Source organism: Symsagittifera roscoffensis, chromosome 6, assembly GCF_963678635.1.
Source record: "Symsagittifera roscoffensis chromosome 6, txSymRosc1.1, whole genome shotgun sequence".
In the NCBI taxonomy this organism is placed as follows: domain Eukaryota; kingdom Metazoa; phylum Xenacoelomorpha; order Acoela; family Convolutidae; genus Symsagittifera; species Symsagittifera roscoffensis.
This window is the reverse complement of record NC_087067.1, coordinates 38171898-38192197: the sequence shown is the minus strand read 5'-3', so window position 1 is coordinate 38192197 and position 20300 is coordinate 38171898. Positions and strand designations below refer to the sequence as shown.

The 20300-nt window shown below is 35.6% G+C and overlaps 2 protein-coding genes across 4 annotated transcripts in view; both read right to left on the bottom strand.

Moving 5' to 3' along the window:
• Window positions 1-859: 859 nt before the first annotated feature.
• LOC134847643 (deoxynucleoside triphosphate triphosphohydrolase SAMHD1-like) lies at window positions 860-3026 on the bottom strand. The gene has a single exon (XM_063864795.1). The coding sequence runs from the start codon at window positions 2866-2868 to the stop codon at window positions 1132-1134; it is 1737 nt and encodes a 578-aa protein (XP_063720865.1). The 5' UTR covers window positions 2869-3026; the 3' UTR covers window positions 860-1131.
• A 7302-nt stretch (window positions 3027-10328) lies between these two features.
• Window positions 10329-20300, bottom strand: part of LOC134847543 (unconventional myosin-Ia-like) — a 75778-nt gene continuing 65806 nt past the window's right edge. For 2 of the 3 annotated variants that reach the window (XM_063864602.1, XM_063864603.1), the window contains exons 17-24: window positions 15805-15954; window positions 14782-14945; window positions 14469-14583; window positions 14070-14176; window positions 12324-12456; window positions 11843-12019; window positions 11297-11478; window positions 10332-10832 (exon numbers count right to left, since the gene is read on the bottom strand). In XM_063864602.1, the coding sequence (XP_063720672.1) occupies window positions 10616-10832; window positions 11297-11478; window positions 11843-12019; window positions 12324-12456; window positions 14070-14176; window positions 14469-14583; window positions 14782-14945; window positions 15805-15954 (1245 nt within the window). In that variant the 3' untranslated portion in view covers window positions 10332-10615. Of the gene's footprint in view, window positions 10833-11296; window positions 11479-11842; window positions 12020-12323; window positions 12457-14069; window positions 14177-14468; window positions 14584-14781; window positions 14946-15804; window positions 15955-20300 lie in introns of all 3 variants that reach the window. The other variant, XM_063864604.1, reaches the window with a different exon arrangement.

The following is a 20300-nucleotide window of genomic DNA, read 5'->3' as shown; positions in this document are numbered from 1 at the left end:
ACAACAATTGCTATGCAAGCAAGCAAGCCAGGAAACAAATTACACGGTTTTATTTTACCCTGATATTGAAGTAATATTTTTATTTGTAATATTGAAAATATGGAACTTTGCACGAACTGTCGAATTCAGTATTGTTGTTTCCGTTTATGGATATATGGCAGGAACCATTAGAGGTATTTTAGTAGCAAGGAAACTGAATACTGTTGTTCAGGGGCGGATTTGGGGGGGGGGGGGGGGCGGACGCCCCCCCCCTTCAGGGATTCGACACCCTGCCGACCCAAAGGGTCCCCCATTTGGTACTTTTTAATAAATCCAGTTTTGGCCGATCGACCTTAAAATTTTTCTAAAGGCGCCTTTGGCGCCAATATTTACTAATTTTGAGGGGGGAGCGCGCGCCGAAAAAACGCAATTTTTTTGGTCAAAGTTTTCCAAAAAGTGCCTAAAAACGCCTTTTTTGACTGTTTTTTTTCAAAAATTAGCCTGTGGCGCAGATAATTTTGCAACAGTAGGGGCAAAACAGTGCTTTGGGAGAGCTCAAAAAATCAATTTGGTCGACCTAAAAAAAGGTCAAAATTTTCGATTTCTTTTTGAAAATCCGCCACCACCCCCCCCCCCCCCCCCCCTCGAGAAAATCCTAGATCCGCCCCTGCTGTTGTTGGTTGAGAATATATGAGTTGCAGACCAATAAATATGCTTGACTTTATTTCTGATTCTTATTTATTTTGTGTGTTTTTTTTATCCCCCGCTGCGTTATTTTTTCGGAACCACTTGTTTTATTCCCAAATTCTACGGGACCTTTTCGCTTTTTTTTCAGAAGTTCCTAGCACGATCAAATAATTTAACAAAAGAAAAGCCCTATAGATATTGTAAACTCTCTTTTACATAGCAGCGCTCAATTGCTGTCAGTAAGAAGTTATGCAATTGATTGACCTGATAAATTTCACTCAGTGAGAAATTGAATTTTGCAAATGAGTAGCAAAGTTTGAGCGCAGAGCACACAAAATTTCTCTACTAACATTATATTTACGCATGAGTAAATCAGCTATTTCAACTACATTTCATCGGAAGAGAAATATTGGGCTCCAAAAAAACGAATTAGTGAATTGGAAACTAAATAAATATCAACAACAATTATATCACTTGATCCAAAAATAATTTTCTTGTACTTCCCTCTTGCTTTGAACGCTGTCGCGCAACAGCGTAGGTTGACACCGGTTTTATACCTTTCTCTTCAGAACAAAAATCCACAAACAATTCTTCCACTCGTTTTACTTGCTCAACCGTTGCGCAGTTTGCGGATAGAAATACATTGTTTTCGTTGATTTTTTTCGGAGTCATTTTATCCCAGTACTCCCAATCCAGATTTTTGGCCATTTCAGTCTGGCTATTCTGGTCTTTGGAATATAGCCACACATAGTTCATCGGGTTATCCTGTCCTTTCATGCCAAAATCCAGAACAGTCCTGTAAAACTGGATATCTAGTTCGTCTTTTTTCAGAATTTGATCGCCCTGTAAATTCATAGACTTGAGCTGCAAGTACGAAGTGAATTTCCTTCTCAGGTCTCGTAGATATGATTTATTATAGCTGCTTAACTCGTCGACATTCGCTTCACAGACTATTTTTCCAATGTCTCGCAGCTGAATTTTACGCAAAATTCTTTTGCAGATCTCAGCTTTAGGATGATTGAACAACTTGATAGCCTGAAGTATACCGTCTGTCATATTCACGAAGGTATACGGATCCTTGTGGGCTTCTAAAATTGGCAGTGAAACATCTGGATCCATACTTGAAGGAACTTTTAGAAATTCATTGGCAGTTCTGAAGAGTTCTATGTACAGTCTTTCTATTGGCTTAATGACCCTATGCTGGTACACCTTTTTATGTAATCTTTTCCGTTGTTCGAACATCTGTAATACGTTGTCGAATTCCCGTTCGGGCCACGATATGTGAGTTTTATTATCACTGCATGTATTATCAGCCCTGCAGAGCTTCAGGAGTCTTTTGAACTCGAAACTGGTGTTAATTCCCACATGGTGACTGTCGCGGCGTATGTAATCCCATTTATCAACGTCAATTCCGTTTTGCTTGTTCGATACAATTTCGTAGAAGAAATTTTTCAAAGGATTTTTGCTTCTGCTTGACTTTCGTTTTTTATTCGATAAAACTAATTCGTGAACAAATTCCAAATCATCTTCGTTCAGCTCCAGCTCTTCTCGAATGGTTGGATTCTCCTTCAACATCATTTCGATAAGATTTATAGTCATTTCTTCATGAACAAATTCGTTTATTTCGTGTTTGCTGCTGTTTTCGTTGAGTATTTCTATGTGCGTCTTAATAAGACTTTCCCAAAAATGAGAAAACGGACCATGGCCTAAGTCATGCAGCAAAGCAGCCATTTTAACACAAAGTAAATCTTTGTCATCTGATAAAATGTCTACAATGCTGCAGGCATCAATAGAATCTTGATCATGATTTTCGATCGGAGATTCCTGCTCGTTACTCTGTACTTCAATCCCAATAGCCGAATCTCGGTCACTAAAAGGACTTTCGACCTTGATCAAACGTTCCCGCTCATCCGTTATACTTTCGTTTTCAATCCCAATAGTTTCGTCAGTTTCCGTTCGTTTAACTTGTTCATTCTCTTTCGCAACTTTCAGCAGGCTCTCTAACAATTCGCCAGCAAGATGACAAGTCCCGATCGAGTGCTCGAATCTCGTGTGTGAGGCTGCTGGGTAAACACTGTAAGCAACTCCGAGTTGTCTCAAATAGTGCAGACGTTGGAACTGAACAGTGTCTATGAGCCTTACCAATCTGACATCCAAGTCTATTGGCCCATAGATCGGATCGTTGAAGGTCTTAAATGGCATGCCGATAAAAACAAAGTGAACTTCCTCTCATTCTAAGTAACAGCAAAACGTTCTCTGTTCTAGCTTCAGCAGTAAACAGATTGCACTGCATAGCAGTCAAATTATCAAACATTCAATCAATAAATATCTGAAGTACTTCAATTCGTGATTAGAACATACTGGGGTAAATGACCTCAAAAAATGGTTATATTCGGTTTGAATGCAAACATGATTTTTAGTCAAGAAAAACTGCTTTGATCAGTTTTACGCCATACGAAAAAAAACAGAGGCACTCAATTTAATAAATGCCGGTGCCATGTGATCAATTTCTTCCCTAATTAACTATATGAACCATCTAACTCCTCTAATTATATGGGTAATTACAGCTGTTAGCGAACACGAAAAATTCTAGTTTCTGATTAGTTGAAAATAAGTACGCAAGTGAACGTTCTCGTCGCTTAATCAATTGAGTGAGAGGCTTATTCATTTTGTCCAAGTATGTTCCCTTCGTTCAATTACACTTCGACATACTCGGAGATTTCGTTGCTTTTTGATCATAAGTTAAATTTTGAACCAATCACAATTTGATCATATTTCTGAAAAACAATCAAAAAGCAGAAGAATATTCTCACTGCCACATTTGTTTTAGGCACATCAGAGAAGCACGTATTTGACTAGTTTTTGTGAACATCCTTTAGACAAAACTGCGATTAAAAATTAAAACTACTTGAGGATATCAACATCGAGATATTGAACAGTTTTGTAGTATAAGTAAATCTTAACCCTTCTCCGCTAAATTTCGAAAATAGATATTGTATTTACATTTATGACCACTGTAGACTGCATTACAGTAATGGTAATTATGACCTCAGCAATTTGGTATTCTTTGCAACCACCGGAAAAAATAACAAATGGAACAATCTTCCGATTTTGCAAGCAAAACAACCATAAAACAAATCAAAAAGCATATCGCCAAATAATTCGTGGAAAAATGAACAGAACAAATTCCACGTCGCTCTTTAAGCAATCAAAAGTTTCATTAAAACCACCTAAAATGTTTTGATTCAAGCAATTTTAAGGGTCACAAATTTCCTCTTAGGATTTCGGAAATGTCTATTGCACCAAACATTTTTTAAACAAAAATGCAACTTCCTTCTTTTGACAGATAGCGTTTACAAAACTTCTGGCAAAATTTCTCCGATGAATTATGTCACCAATTAATCAAGAGTCGGAAACTATTTTACTGACAAGAGTTCGGAAACTAATTCGGTTAAATAATCAGTCGAAAACCCTTTACTAACTTCACCCAAAAAAAAACATTGAAAAATCACTCTCCTGAAACTCAATGGAAGTCTTAAGCAGCAAGCCAACATGATAAATACTAAATTCTGGTTGGCTGAGGAAAAAGCAAAGGAGAAAGTGAACGATCTGACTTAATTTAACACAGAGGCGAAGTTGCACTTCGCATACACAAGCAAAAATGTGACCGATAACGCAACTGGCAAAAACTGAATGAGTAAAACTTCTACAAAATTTCTTAAGTGGCGCACGCTAATTATGAGTATACATAATTGCTAAGTGACGCAAGCCAATTATGACGCATTAGCAGTCAATTATCAAAAAAAAAAAAATTTACCAACTAACATGCTGCAATTTATAGAGCGGACGCATTTTAACTAGTATCCGAAAAAGATCATTTAAAACATCCGACCCTGCCTAGGTTTGAACCTTCTTATTTTGTTATAGGTCTCTTTCCCTACCTCTATGCTACAGATCTATAATACCTTGAATTTAAAGTTCTGTTTGTAATATAATAGTCTGTAATAATATCCTTAGCTTTGGCTGTACTTAATAGCTGGTTATTGATCAAAATGAACACATTTTGTCGCAACAATATTTGCGACTTCGGTTGGAAAAAAAGAAGTACACACTATATCACAAGCTTTGCATTGATTAAACTTAGAAGAATGTTTCGGTACATTAGATGTGTAAGACGTTCGGCACCCAATTGCAGATTGAGCATACTTTTTTCTTCTGTACGCTTCGCAAATCAAATAAACTATTACGTACCCTAGAGTCTTTCGACGCCCTTTTCAGCAACAAGTGAAGTACGTGATTAGCCAGTTCTTTACAAAAATATAGTTAAAATACCTGTGAAAATCATCATCTTTAACATGCGGATGTACTGCAGCTTTGCTATATGTATATGTTATACATCTTAACTATCCCCCCACAGTTTATCAAAAAAAAAAACGCCTTGTCACTATATTTGAGAACTAATTGAGTTTCACATGAAGCTGTTACCGCTGTAAACTGCATAACAAAAATCGTAATTATACCACATTTATAGAAAAACTCATACAAAACTATATTTCGTTCTTTGAGCAATCAAAAATTTTACACAATTTGCGAAACCAAATAAGAACGCTGCTTAACCGAAAAAAAAGAAGTAACGCTCATCAAACAACACAGATAGACTCCTAAGCCGTTATAATATAGGCCCAAAACAAATAAAAAGATGAAAATTTTAAAAAATCAATTAAGCGTTAAAGTACAACAATAAGACAGATAAAATATGAAATGCTAACATGCTCAAAACATGTCTGTTGCAGTATGTCTAACAGACGGGACCTAGCCAGTCAGGTCTGCGTCCCACCCTCCCTAACTTGGCATGATTTTTGCGTACTTTCAGTCTGAATATGCGCTTGCGCACACTCCGGCAATTTTGAATGGATGGCCGGGCAGCTGAAAACGTTTTCGGATGACAATGCGCCCTTCGGGCGCACTTATAATGCTGAGTCAAAACTGGACAGGATGGTTTAATAAATCAACAACGATTTTTTTATTCCCGTTTCTTGAATTATTCCCAGTCGGATGCTCCTCTACTGGGTCCTAAGAGGCCCACAGAGCATCCTGCAAGATCGTTAATCTGAATTTTAAAAAAAATATATATTTTTTAAATTTTTTTATGATTTTTTCTTTTAGTTTCAGCAATTTTAGTATCTTTTACAAACAATTATGAGCATTTGCGGCAGATTACAATGCATTTTATTAGTTCAGACTTCCCTACTTGCTATATATGACCTAAGCTACTGTAGGACAGATCTAAATTCAAACTTCTACAATTTTCGGTAAAACTACAAAATAAAAATTTTATCAAACCAAAAAAAAACCAAAAATTTTCAGCTTTTTAACTATTAGGAACTTCATATTACCCAAAGAGAATTTCATTTTTGATATCAAAATCCATTCTTTTCAAATTACAAAACTTTTAATTTTCGCAAAAGCAAAAAAAATATGAGCCAAACGGTTTAAAGCATCATACCTCATCTCTTAGGCGCTACTAGAAATCTCATAGCACATCTCTAAGGTGCTATCCTTTTTTTGGGTTGTTGGGAAAAAGCCAAAAAATGACCAATACCCATCTTGAGAAAAAATATCTAAAGGTGGCATTAACAAACTGCCATTATTTCCGGAGTCTAGGGTCATATGCAAAAAGCTAGTGAACTCTAGCGGGGAGTTTTTAAAGAACGTTAAGCTGGCTAAAAGTCAGAATTTTTCGAGGGGGGCCCTTACCCCCTCTCAATGGGTTTACATAGCGTCGTGGGCATGCGCCCATCAAGAGAAGAATACTCTGAAACAAAATTATTTAACGGGAGAAGTCTTGAGCTCGGTTGCAACATTCTTGCTATCACAAGTGTAAACACAGCGGCGGAGCTGAGCTTTGCAACAATTGCGACGCAAAAAAACATATTCAGCTAGGAAATAGTGAATGGAAAGAGTAAAAAAAAAGTTCTAAAGTAAGTTGGAAAAAATTACTTGAAAAAAAAGTTGAAAAATTACCGCTACAAAACTTTGATGTTTGTATTGAATGCAATTCATAGACAGCATTTATTATTGTGAAAAATATTTACCTCACGGCAACAACTGTTGGGTCGAAACAAGTTTAGGCAAAATCAAAACTGTCATAAAATATTTCATGAGTAAAATTTTGACGACCAATCGAAACTGAAAAACACATAATCGCAATTAGATATAATTTTCTCTCGAAACTACGGAAAATAAATTGACTAAGTCGATATAGCATCAACTGAAAATGTTCAAATTTAATAAACCAAAGAAAATTTCCAAAAAAAAATTCAAAATCAGACATGGTACATTTACAAATTGGTGAATTTTCAGTTATAGTAAAAACTTTTTTTTATTTGAACCAAGCCATGCCTTAAAAAGTAAGACAAAAAACCCCAACCAGGTTGAAAACTTGGCGTTTCAAAATTACTGAAAATAAACTGACATAAAAAAGGACGAAAACGACGTACCCGAAAAAATTGAGAATTTGTTTTCGAAAAGATAATTACAACCTGAAACTGGCTTTAACTAATTACTATTTATATGGTAGTAGTTTTATTTGAACTTTCAAGAAGTTGAGCATGTCAATAGATGAATGAGTCGAGGAGAAGAATGAGTCCTGTGAAAAAAAAATTAAAGGAAAACAACCTAGTACCCGATTGCAATACCCTTGCATATCGCAAACGTAATAATCATCTAGAAACTTTCGACAAATAATAATTTTACATTTAAGGATCCCTCACCTCTAGTGAATGCTTTGTGGGAATTGATCAAAAAAACTCTGAAAAAAAGAAATTTTCAGCTTTTTAACTATAAGGAACTTCATATTACCCAAAGAGAATTTCATTTTTGATACCAAAATCCATTCTTTTCAACTTATAAAACTTTTAATTTTCTCAAAAGCAAAAAAAATGTGCCAAACGGTTTAAAGCATCATACCTCATCTCTTAGGCGTTACTAGAAGTCTCATACCACATCTCTATTATTTCCGGAGTCTAGGGTCGCATGCAAAAAGCTAGTGAATTCTAGCGGGGAGTTTTTGAAGAACGTTAAGCTGGCTAAATGTCAAATGTTCCGAGGGGGGCCCTTACCCCCTCTCAATGGGTTTATATAGCGTCGTGGGCATGCGCCCATCAAGAGAAGAATACTCTGAAACAAAATTATTTAACGGGAGAAGTCTTGAGCTCGGTTGCAACATTCTTGCTATCACAAGTGTAAACACAGCGGCGGAGCTGAGCTTTGCAACAATCGCGACGCAAAAAAAAACATATTCAGCTAGGAGATAGTGAATGGAAAGAGTAAAAAAAAAGTTCTAAAGTAAGTTGGAAAAAATTACTTGAAAAAAAAGTTGAAAAATTACCGCTACAAAACTTTGATGTTTGTATTGAATGCAATTCATAGACAGCATTTATTATTGTGAAAAATATTTACCTCGCGGCAACAACTGTTGGGTCGAAACATGTTTAGGCAAAATCAAAACTTTCATAAAATATTTCATAAGTAAAATTTTGACGACCAATCGAAACTGAAAAACACATAATCGCAATTAGATATAATTTTCTCTCAAAACTACGGAAAATAAATTGACTAAGTCGATATAGCATCACCTGAAAATGTTCAAATTTTAAAAAGCCAAAGAAAATTTTCAAAAAAAATTCAAAATCAGACATGGTACATTTACAAATTGGTGAATTTTCAGTTATAGTAAAAACTTTTTTTATTTGAACCAAGCCATGCCTTAAAAAGTAAGACAACAAAACCCCAACCAGGTTGAAAACTTGGCGTTTCAAAATTACTGAAAATAAACCGACATAAAAAAGGACGAAAACGACGTACCCGAAAAAATTGAGAATTTGCTTTCGAAAAGGTAATTACAACCTGAAACTGGCTTTAACTAATTACTATTTATATGGTAGTAGTTTTATAGATGAATGAGTCGAGGAGAAGAATGAGTCCTGTGAAAAAAAAATTAAGGGAAAACAACCTAGTACCCGATTGCAATACCCTTGCATATCGCAAACGTAATAATCATCTAAAAACTTTCGACAAATAATAATTTTACATTTAAGGAACCCTCACCTCTTGTGAATGCTTTGTGGGAATTGATCAAAAACTTTTTCCGATTCTGCTGAGAGAGACACCAAGCAATTTGACTCATTTTGGTTATAGTTAGTCCAAACAAAATTGATGATGGCTAAATTTTATTTCGTTTTTTTTTACACGAGATATTACAAATTGGTGGTTAAAACCTGTTAATTGTGACAAACTTCAGAATTTGAGCGCAAAATTGACGTGAGTCTTCTCAACATTCCATTCAACTGAATGACTCGATTTGAGTTAAAAGGTGCCGTTATCATTCCCACTAAATGAGTATTTAAAAGATCATGTTCATCATGCGGCCGGCAAATCCGTATAGAGTAAGTTTGTAGTTAGAGTAGAATGTTCTGGGCTAGAATGATATCAGGCAGACTGAAAAAAGGGTAGTGTCCAGTTAGCCTTTCATCAAGCTCTGAGTGTCTTCGTTTCTATTCATATTATTCCGGTTTCGCATAACTTCAAGATTTTTTGAAATTTAAACTTTCTTGAATTTGTTACTATTAACGGCGTAATTAGCATGCCAAATTCGCAAACAATTACAAATGAAAAACTGAACCAATTTGATCTCATGAAATTTTTCGCTTTTTAGATAAAACAATGCGTATTCTTCGCCCGAATGTGTTTGAGTAGTGGTTACTAGGTTTATTTCTGGAGCGGGCTGGATGGCGGCTTCTTTATATGGCCTTTACATGCATTTGTAGTTAAACATCTACACAAAGACAAAGCAGAGCTTCGCAACAATTGCGATAAAATTGCATTACTAGATATTGAAGAAAAAATATATTTTTGAAAAGCAGCTGAAAAAAAAATGTTTCGAAAATTGAAAAACTGCTTCAACAAAAACTTCATACATTTATCTAGGATAATTTCAATAACAGCCTTAACAAAAAAAAGCGAGGAAAATTGGGATACATTTATAAAAACTCGACGCTTGTCTCCTGAAACATGCAGCAGCATTGAAAACATTTATGCAGCAGCATTAAAAATTTACCTATCCCTCCTAAAGCACGCGACTAAGCCGATATAACAGAATCCGAACCCGTTTGAACTAAAATTTTTTTTACTTGTTTCTTTCCAAATCTTTGGTTTTTATTCTTGTTTGTTCAAACAGTTTTTGGACTATAATTGAAGACTGTTCTGTAGTATGTTAATTTACTGACTGATTTTGAGCATATATTTTTCGTTCAGTCTTCAATTATAGTCCAAAAACTGTTTGAACAAACACGAATAAAAACCAAAGATTTGGAAAGAAACAAGTTGGAACTAATACTGGATACAGAAATTGCATTAGAAAAAAACGGAAAATCAGTCGACATAAACTAGGACGAATACCACAAATCATGAAAAAAAAAACATGTTTCTTTAATTATATTTGAATAAATTAATTAGTACCTAAAATTAAATAGGAAAATTTATTTAAATTTTCAAGAAATTGAGCATATCAGCCTTCAAGTGAAACTAACTGCACGTATTTCTTATAAAATTTGTAAGAAAAATGTTTATAAGAAAAAAGTCTACATCCCGATTACAAGTCACTTGCTCTCGCAATTAAAATGATAGACAAACGAAATAAATTGATGGGCAAAACTTCTAATCAGCTCAGCCAAGTCTTGAAAAATCTCAATTCATACCTTCATGCGGTAAAAACAGTTCAAGAGTTTATATCGAGTTAAACATTGTGGCGTATCCGTCTAACTATAGAAGCATAAAAATTTGTGGGATTTGATGACAATAAACACTAATCATGGAATAATTTCTGCAATGGATGATTTGTCTTGATATGTTATCGAGATCGAGGTCTTACTATGTTTTCGTGATCTGGTTATGATGTAATAACGGTAATTGTGTTCTTCACTTTCGTGATCTCCGGACTTTCTAGTTGCTCCTCTGGAATTCGTTCGAGTGACTCATTCAAAGGCGATTGTCTGGGATCTATCACGTGACCCTGATAATCTTGATGCCCGTTCAATTCTGCAGACGGGACAGTCGTTTGAATTCCGTCATCTTCAACTAGCAACGAGTGTTGACGTCTTTCGAACCTAGTGAAATAAAAAATTATAACTGAAATCCTGCAAAATGTCTTAATGTACATTCAATTCAGTTCAGCGTCTCACGTCGAACCACCGTTGAAAACACAGTAGAAAAAAGTATGACAAGCAATTAAGGTACATCTCAGAGCCAGGAAAAGCATCTCGGCCTCTGCAGAAAGTGCCGAGTATGATTTTACTCATAAATAATTATAAGGATTTAATTCTTTTGCTTTACAACTTCTCGGTAACTCTTGCTTTTGAGAACAAAACGAATTGTTTTCTCCAACGGTAACGTTCATCTTGACCGCAAAACTTTTTATAAATTATTCGCAAGATATTTGAAAAATATTGCAAATAGAATTTCACTTGAATTACTACAGTTAACTTATAGAATTTGATTGAAAGCTTTTTTTTAGAGTTTTTGAAACAATCTATCGAGCTCGCAGTGCTTTTTATTGAAGTAACGATCCAACCTCATTTGAAGCTGCTTGTCTGACAAATTGACCGCAAACGAGGGCAGTATTTCGATTGGGATCTTCATTCTGGTGAGCATCGTGAACTCCATGTGCAGTTTAGTGATTATCTCGATGAGATGTTCTGTTGAGATGAGTATGTCTCCTAGCTCTCGATTTCGCTTCAGATACGACTTGCGCTCCTGGAGACACTCATAATTATGATAAGTGATGGTGATGAAAAATAAAACCTTACATGAAGTAAAACTCACTTTGTTTATAAAGGTTTGATAATTCAATTCCCCAATAGACTTTAAGCCTAAAATATTAAGCCTAATTGCATTGCTGCGACAAGCAGGCTAAAAATCACATGAGTTTTTCATACCATTGTCTACAAGGATAGTATAGGAGAACTGTAAGCGAGTTAGTGACAAATTGCTTTGGACTTTGAAACACGATCAAGGATGTGATTGTCATATTATTGAACTGCATCGATAGGAACAATCGGGAATAATCCCATAATTTTACCTTAGTTTTGCCTTAAATTGGCTTTTGACTGAAACTGACCTTAGCCCTGGTTACTGTTCTCATGACTAGCACTCCGTCGTTGTAGGGGGAGCAGGAGATTGATCTGAGATTGAACAGAGGAAAAGACTCCTTAACTGAGGGACGTGGTTTCGTGTCCAAGAAGTACACATGGTTAGATGTGATGACCATGATTCTATTCTGACCCTGTAGAACTTTCTGAAGCACAACAAAGTTCATCATTCACAAAATCTATTTTATAGATTTCGAAAGCTAAATTTTTCGAGATTGCCTATTCGCCAAAATAATCTTCTACTTATTACGTAAAATTGCCGTAACAAGGTTTTTTCGCATAGTGAAAAGAAAACCGAAACGCATGAACTGAAGCTGAAAACATAGCCAACTGAAAAGAACACAAGGAATCAACAATTAATTATTTTATATCTATTCCCACACACAGGTCTTCACCGAATCCTAATTAATCGCACTATACCATTTAAAAAATCTTGCAGATGCATCTTACTTTAGCGTCGTTTCGACTGAACTTGCTGACGTATTCACTGAACTTCACAACTGCATTCGGACTGTTTGTCAACTCCGGCCAGCCCGGATTCACAGCCATTGCGAGATGATCGCCCAAGAAAGGCTCGCCCACGCTAAAGCATTCTGAGTCTAAATTTATTCAGTGACTGATGAAACTTTATTGTTGGTTCATTTAAAGCAGATGCGAAGCTGAGCTTCGACCAATTGCGATACAAAAATTTTTCGCTCGTCGAAAGACGCAATATGAGGACATTAAGCCAATTTCATAGGCTGAAACCTATCACGCTAAAGCAAAAGAAAAAACAAAAATAAACCGAAAAAATGTTGTCACGAAAAACTATGATTACTATTAAAATTTTTAGCATTTGGTGCGATTCAGAGGGAAGCATAAAAATTATGTTTTCCTTGAAACGACTCAAAATTGAGTTACAAAGCCGATAAAATAAAATCCGAAGTCATGTGAGCAGAAAAATACAAAGCCCAGGTTCGTAGAATTACAAACAGCACAAGTAAACCACAACAGAATCAATCGAAGAAAGGAAAATCGTAATTAACGCAAGTCAGCATAAAAAACACTGACTTTCTTGAAAATTTCAAATTTCAAAGAAAAAAATAGATGCCTTTTAAACTCCTTGAATTTCTAGAACGATTTATGATTGGCGCTTTTTTATAAAATTAACCCAACTTTAGAAAACTGGATTAAAAGGTAAAGTTTTTATTCCGCTGGAAATCCAAAAATCAAATTCCACTTTCGAAACTAGAAATTGTTCACGTTTTTTTGCGCCATTAACACGTTCGTATTTGAAGAGTGCTAATTACGTCACTTTCAGCAGCTGAATTTCAATTGAACTCAAAAGGTGGATATATTCCTTAATGCATTCATAACTGCATCAATATGTGTGAAGGCACATCTGTAGTTATAGTTTTTTAAGACGCTTCCTGAAAAAAAAAACGAAAAAAATCAGCAAGACCTGTGTAACAGTCTTCACTGCGTTCATTAACCTTAAACAAGACGAATAACTATAATTTAACTTGTCTAAAGCAAATAAACAATTGTACGATGTGACAACTAAGTCGACAAAACATAAGCAGACAAATAACAAGCCGACATTTTTTTAGAAACCGAATACTTCCCGCTAGAAGAAAAAAAACAGGCCCAGTTAGATTCGAACATAAGACCTGTTCGAGATCAAGTATGCCGGAAGCGCAAAAAAACTTTGAATTCATTGTGAACGGAACCTAAATTTACTATTTCTAAATTTGACCAATCTGCGGACAAAGTCATTTACTGCAAAAAAGTCTACTAACCGCATGCAATACCCTTACTTGTCTCAAAAGTAATACACAGAGGCGGAGCTGCGCTTCGCAAACACTAGCGGCAACACAATAAAAAAGCAGTTCTAAAAGTTGAAATAATAAAAAAACATATATCAGATTCGAATTAGCAAAGCTGGCAAGTGTAAAAATTGTTCCATCCACAATCAGTGTTGTAACTGCAAAACTTGATGCAACAATAAATTGTTTCTCTCAAAAAACCCACAGAAATGATTCATATTTTACAGCATCGCCAAATAAAACGAGGTGACGAAGGAAACAATTTATCAGCACAGAGTTGTCATAACTTAACAGAAATAAAAAGACATTTCCGCGATGTATGGAAACATTTGTTTCCAGTCATGGGTTAATGGTCAATACGTTCAACTCAATGTCATGAAGCTCCTCTCACCTCGCTGCATACATCGTCTTTCTGCCTTTGAAAATGAGACTGGCGGTTGCTTTTTCTCCCAGCACTCTTCGCTCATCCTCACTTTTATTATCTCTGTAAATCTTGCACTAAAAGGTAATAATCCTGATTAAATATGCAATACTCAAAAACTCAACTTTTCTGAAAAACAAATAAGTGCTTTAATATACAATGCTCAATCCATATATCTCTCCGAATGATTTCCGAGCAAAATTTTGCTCGCTTGTACTTCAAACAGTAATTGAATTAATGAAAATCAAGTTATGGTTTTCTCACAAACTATCAGAGAAACCTAATCTCGTCAGTAAGATTTTCATCTAATTTTCAGTTCTCGTTTCGGTAACATTTAACATCATTTATGAAATAATGTTTCAATTTTACCCTGTATTGATGATCCAATACTCTTATCTGCCCATGCGCCGATTCCAGTGACTCAATCTCACACTCTGGCCATTTGTTATCCAAGGGCGACATCGAAGGACACTCACTCGCCACACTTTGAAAGAAACTCAATTAGAACTTAAAAATGATCTTCAAAGAAATATCAACGCCTTCAAAACATTTTCAAGCGACAAAAATGACAATAAATAACAGTAGCCATTTCAAAAACTTGTCAGGGCATTAATGAAATAGATAAATTTGAAAATCACTAGTTCCAAAGTGGGATCGAACTAGGGATATATGGAGTCCTTACCCTGTGAGATACTTGTACACGGTGTAATTCCACATGAATCTGCAGATGACCGGGATGGCATATCTTCTAAATTTTTTCCTCCACACTTTTCGCACTGCTCTACCTCTCTCGTACTTTTGAATGGTCATGGTGGCGTTTCTTACTGCAAGGTACTGCTTCCTAGCCTGCAAAAATTTTAACAGAATTAACCAATTTTAAACCTACGCCCTAATTCCAAGGAGCATATCATTGCTCAAAACTTGAATCTCACAATTCAACTGAGGTTCAAAAATTGTCAAAACAGACCAAGGACCCCCTCCCCTCACAGTTTGCACCACCCAGTCATCAGACAGTCAAATTGACCCATCAGAACAAAGTATGCGGATTTTCATTGTAAACACAGCCAACAGACAGTTTGCAAAGAGTCAATGAACGCAAGGAAACAGAAAGACGGATTGTTTTTACGAAACATCTCAATTCTCGAAGAAACATAGATGGCTTCAAAGCTCTTTGAATTTGAAGAACACTTTACGATTGACACTTTTTTGTTTAAATCAACCCAATTTGAAAAAACTGGATCAATAAAAAGATTTTTTTTTCGCTGGGAAATCTGAAAATTAAATTCCATTTTCGAACTTAGAAGTCAATGAATTGAACTTAATTAAAATTAAACTTAACTTGAAAAGAGTAACTTCCCAAATGGCATAAAAACAAATTAACTCCCAAATGGCATAGACATTTTCAATAACTGTGTGAAGTCGATCACGTTTTTCGTGACCTTTACAATTTTGCTGTTCGATAGTGGGGTTTGCCTTCCTTTTAACAATAGAAATGAACTTTAAAAGAAATCGCAAGTCAAACCGCGAAAAATCAAAACTGAGCGTGAACTAATTGCAAGACTTTTTCCTCAAAAAAAGAAATCAGCAAGACCTATATAAGAGTATTCACTACGTTCATTACTCTATAACAGAGTCTTCACTATATTCAGTGACGCTTCAAACATTATCAAAATTAACTTGTTAAACCAATAACTTCAGTGCTCACCGAATATGCCTTAAAGTGTGCGGCAATGATAGTGACTGCGGCTCTCTTCAGTCTGTACTGTTTCCTGGCGAAGAAACACCTCCATCTGGACTGGATGACCACCACCAACTCATCCATCCTCTCACGCCTTAACTTCTCCATCTTGAACAACTGCAAACAAAAAACAACACACTTTACTGTTACACTATTTCTAATTTTTTATCTAATTTCATTAATTAAATTCAAGCAATGTTAGACCCTGAAATAATTTCACTCCGTCACAAAATACATATTTATGCTGTTAACAAATTAATACGCAATCTGCTATTTTTGAAGAAAATTGCAAGCGATCTTGAGTTTTCAAGCGAACTTGAGACAACTTTAGTCTGAAAAATTAACACTTGCAGACAAAAATTTCCTGAAAGAGGTAATTTGCCCTTTTTAATCAACATTGTTTTCCAACGTTTAGTTAGTTATTATCGAGAAGAGATAATTTAAACAATGAGAGGATACTTGCAGAAATTACACGGAGACGAAGTTGGGCTTAGCATACACTACAAGGAACGCGAAACAACTATCATAAACATGGAAAAATCTTCAAAACAAGGTATGTTTAACCTAAAGAATATCACAATTGATCATTCAGATTTGTTCAATGAGCTCTGGAAATATTTGATCACATGGCACCAACTACTCTAATGAGTTAGGACCGATGTGGTTAACTCATAGAGTAATTTCGGATAGGGTACACCGTCTGCTCGTCACGCTATCTTATTTTCGGCCGGATAGATTCGTGCAACTTCTTAGTCTAATACCGATCCTAATCTTACTCTTATACTATCTAGCCTCAGGTTGTTTAACTAGTCTCTGCTAGGCTCAATAGATCTAGGGTATACTGGTTTATTGCGGCTGCTGAAGTTCTCTTGGAGAGGCAACTAATTTCTAAGTTAAATTCAAATCTCTCTGGTGCTGAAATTACAAGTAATTTCAGCACTTACAAATAAGTGGGTTGTTCGTTAGATGGATCATGATTGGTTAATATTAAATACTTTACAGTGGTAAAATATCTAATTTATCCAATCATAAAATATAGTTTAGATCAGGTTCCACCCATCCGGGTTTTACAGAGTTTTTTAGAATTATCTTTCTGCAATTCAAAGGATGGATGATGGACGTTGGTATTTGGCGAACATCGTACTCTTGTCCGGTTTCTCTTGTTAGAGAAGTTCCAGGACGCTGGAGTGAGGGGCTTCAATCGTTGGGTCTTCTTATGACAACGATGGTGTTTCCCAATGAAATCAATTTGATTTCAGAATGGTTTGCTATGACGGGTTTTTCTTTTTTATGTAGAGAACTTCTTTTGTGTTCGACCTTGTCTGGGAATGGCGTGGAGATTGTGCGTGGAGAGAATGCCTTGTAACTCGGATCTGTACGTATACTTGAACATCGAGGTGGTCATTGGTCTAGTTCAATGAAGTCCTTTTCTGCGAAGTCAAGTCGTACTCTAAATCCTTTGAGTTTGTGATTGTGGACGGCATATCGTTTGTGGTTGGCCATTCTTTTTTAAGTGTAGTGGGGTCATTTTGTCTTTGGATGTTCGTCTTTGTTGTTGTGTGCTGATCTATATACTGCAAGGTATAGTTTACATTTTATAAAAATTTTTATTAGTTCAGTTTTTAATTATGATTTTGGTTAGTTGTTTTCACAAAAGCATTTTGTTTTAGTTCGGTTATTTTGAAGAGTTACTCACCCTTGAGTACCTCTTATTAAAAATAGAAGTGTGGTCACAAAGCGTGGATGTAGCGCGGTGGATTGGGCCGGCTATAGAGCATGCTCAGGACGTCCTCTCTGGTGGGTTAGGCCAGGAGTGGGAGAATGATTTCGTGCGGTTTCTGTGAGAGGTCCTGTTATGTGATAACATTTTATGTTGGGTTTATGGTGGTTTTTCTTATGTTTCGTTGGTTGTGTCCTTTTTTCAAAAATCAAATTGTTTTTGGTATGGGTTTGTCTGTCGACTTTTTTGTGTTTTATTATTTCTTTCTTAGACTTTATAATAGTCTTCAAAAGAATAAATTATCCAGTTTTAAACTGGGTTAATCCGGTTTGGGTACCGTTGGTTTTCTTTTCTTAGTCATGCTGTTATTCTATGATTTGTGGTGTTTAGTAAGCTGCGTTGGTTAGTTTTGTTTAGTATATAATTCCTTTCCAACCGGGTTAAAGGAAAGTTTGAAACTTGTTGTCGGGTGTTAGAGTTGTTGAGTGTGAAAGCTTGAAACTGAAATTCATTATTTAAATAATTCTTCGTGGGCGAGCTGTGCGAGTTTGGATAGAATTCTTGTGCGAATGAATGAAAATATCAAAAGGTTAGTACTGCATTTTTGTTTTATCATAGTTTTTGGGGAAAAATTAAGTTACAAATTTTCATCATTATTAAAATTACTGCTTTTGGGGAAACAATTTATAAATTAATTTACTACATTGGTATGAATTTTATTATATTTATCTAGTGCAAAATATTAATAGAGTTTTAGAAGAATTTTAACAAGTTAATTATTCTTTATTTTTCTTTTCTGTTTTTTGCAGATGATCGTGGGATGAAGACTAAAAATCTAAATGAGACATGAATAAAGAATGGTTAGTATTTATTTCAAATTTATTAGTGAAAAATATGTATAAATTATACTTACCTGTTAGTCGTCGGGGAAAAAACCGTGGGGGAAGATGTCGTGTATTATGTCGGAGTTTGTTAGTAATTTTGCTAGTATGCGAATGATGTTTTTAGTCTGAAGCAGTGGCCAAAGCAATTGAAGTGCTTTAATAGTTTTTAGTTCTTCAGTGCCAACTGCAAACTCATAAGGTGTGTTTTGAATGAGGTTATATAATTTGTGATTGTATTTAGTATTGTGGATGAATTCTAATATTGGGATTTCTATAGGTTGGATAAATTCATGTGGGATAAGGAAGGGTCTGGATTCTTCTGCGTTAAAGGTCTTCGTGATGGGACAAAATATATACATTTGGGTTATGGGATCATAATTGCGGAGGATGCCGTGAAGGTTAGTATCTTTGATGCAATATGTGAAACTAAGAAAAAATGGTGAAGTGTATTTAGAGTTTAGAAACTGAAAACGGTGGTGTGGTTGTCTTGATGGAGTGTGTAGGTCAAAATGATTGTATGAAGCGATAATATGTATATGTGTGGGTTTGTTTAGTGCGTAACATAATGTCGTGTGAGCAGTGCAAATCGCGTTCATGTGGTGCAAGGAAGTGGAAGGTTAGTGAAAATAATTGAAATTTTTCTTTAAAACTTTCGTAAGCTTGCATGTCGGTTAGTGCTTCAGAAATGACGTGGTCGAATTTGCGATCAAATATATTGAGTGTAAATACATATGGTGTTTTGATGAAGAATTTTTCTGTTAGTTGTGGGTTAGCGAAGCGATCATCATCTAAAAATTGGTCTTGGTTAGTTCGTATGATGTTATGATCGTAATATTCTAGCGTAAATTCGTTAGCTCGGGGTGCAGTGAATGTTTTTAGTGATTTTTTATATCCTATATAAGTAAATTGTCTATGTGTGAGTGATGTGGTGAGTCGATATAGCATATCTTGATTTCTTTCTATATCGATGTGAGTATTAGATAAAGGTAGGCAAAGGGGATTAGTAAAATGATAATATGATGTCCAATGAAGTGTAGGCATTAAAACATGTTCATCTACAAAACTACGTGTGTCGTTAGGGGTGTTTAAAGTATATTGTGGAAATGAAGGTAAGGTGATTGCTAGAAAATCTTTCGTGTTAGTGTGACGTGGATGATTAATATATTCACGGGCTGTTCCTGGTTTGGTTGGGAATGGATGGTTTGGGAATTTTCTTTAAAAAGTGCGATAAGCTCTATTAGTGCTTTTTGATGATTCGGTGGAAGTGGATGATTGTGCTAATGATGCAGAATAAGCTGAAGAGGGTGTAGGGGTAGGTGGGTTTGAGGATTCTATTGTGGAAGAAATCTGATTTATAGTGGGGATGTTAGGGTGTAATAGTTGTTGTTGTAGGGTGATAAAATTTTCGATTTCTTGGGAGATTTGGGGAATATCTGGAGAATTGGATGATCGGTCTGAATGAAATGAGTAGGTTGGGGTGACTTGTGAAGCATAAGAGGGTGTAGAAATGGATGGGAGTTGGTTACTTGGTGGGATTGGTTGAAAAGGGGGTTTTGAAAAAACTGAGGAGTTGGTTTGAAAATTATTGGATGGAGATGGTTCGGAGTCTGCAAATTCATCAGGGGTTTCAATATTAGGGTTATTGAGTTGTGAAATGGAGTATAAAACTGAAATACTTGAATTAGTGTCTGAATTCATGCCTGATGTTATATTACTAGTTGGGAAATCGGGTGGCGGGAAAGCAAAAAGTGGAACTATTGTAATTGGAGTGTTGAGGTTGGTTGGATGGGAATTTGAGCGGTGTAGGGATCCAAGTTGTCGGCTCATCGTGGGCTAAAAAAATTATTATTTTGAGACTG

What these genes read in the sequence shown, in the direction of transcription:
- LOC134847643 (XM_063864795.1), bottom strand. Translation starts at nt 2,868, where the DNA reads ATGCCATTTAAGACCTTCAACGATCCGATCTATGGGCCAATAGACTTG.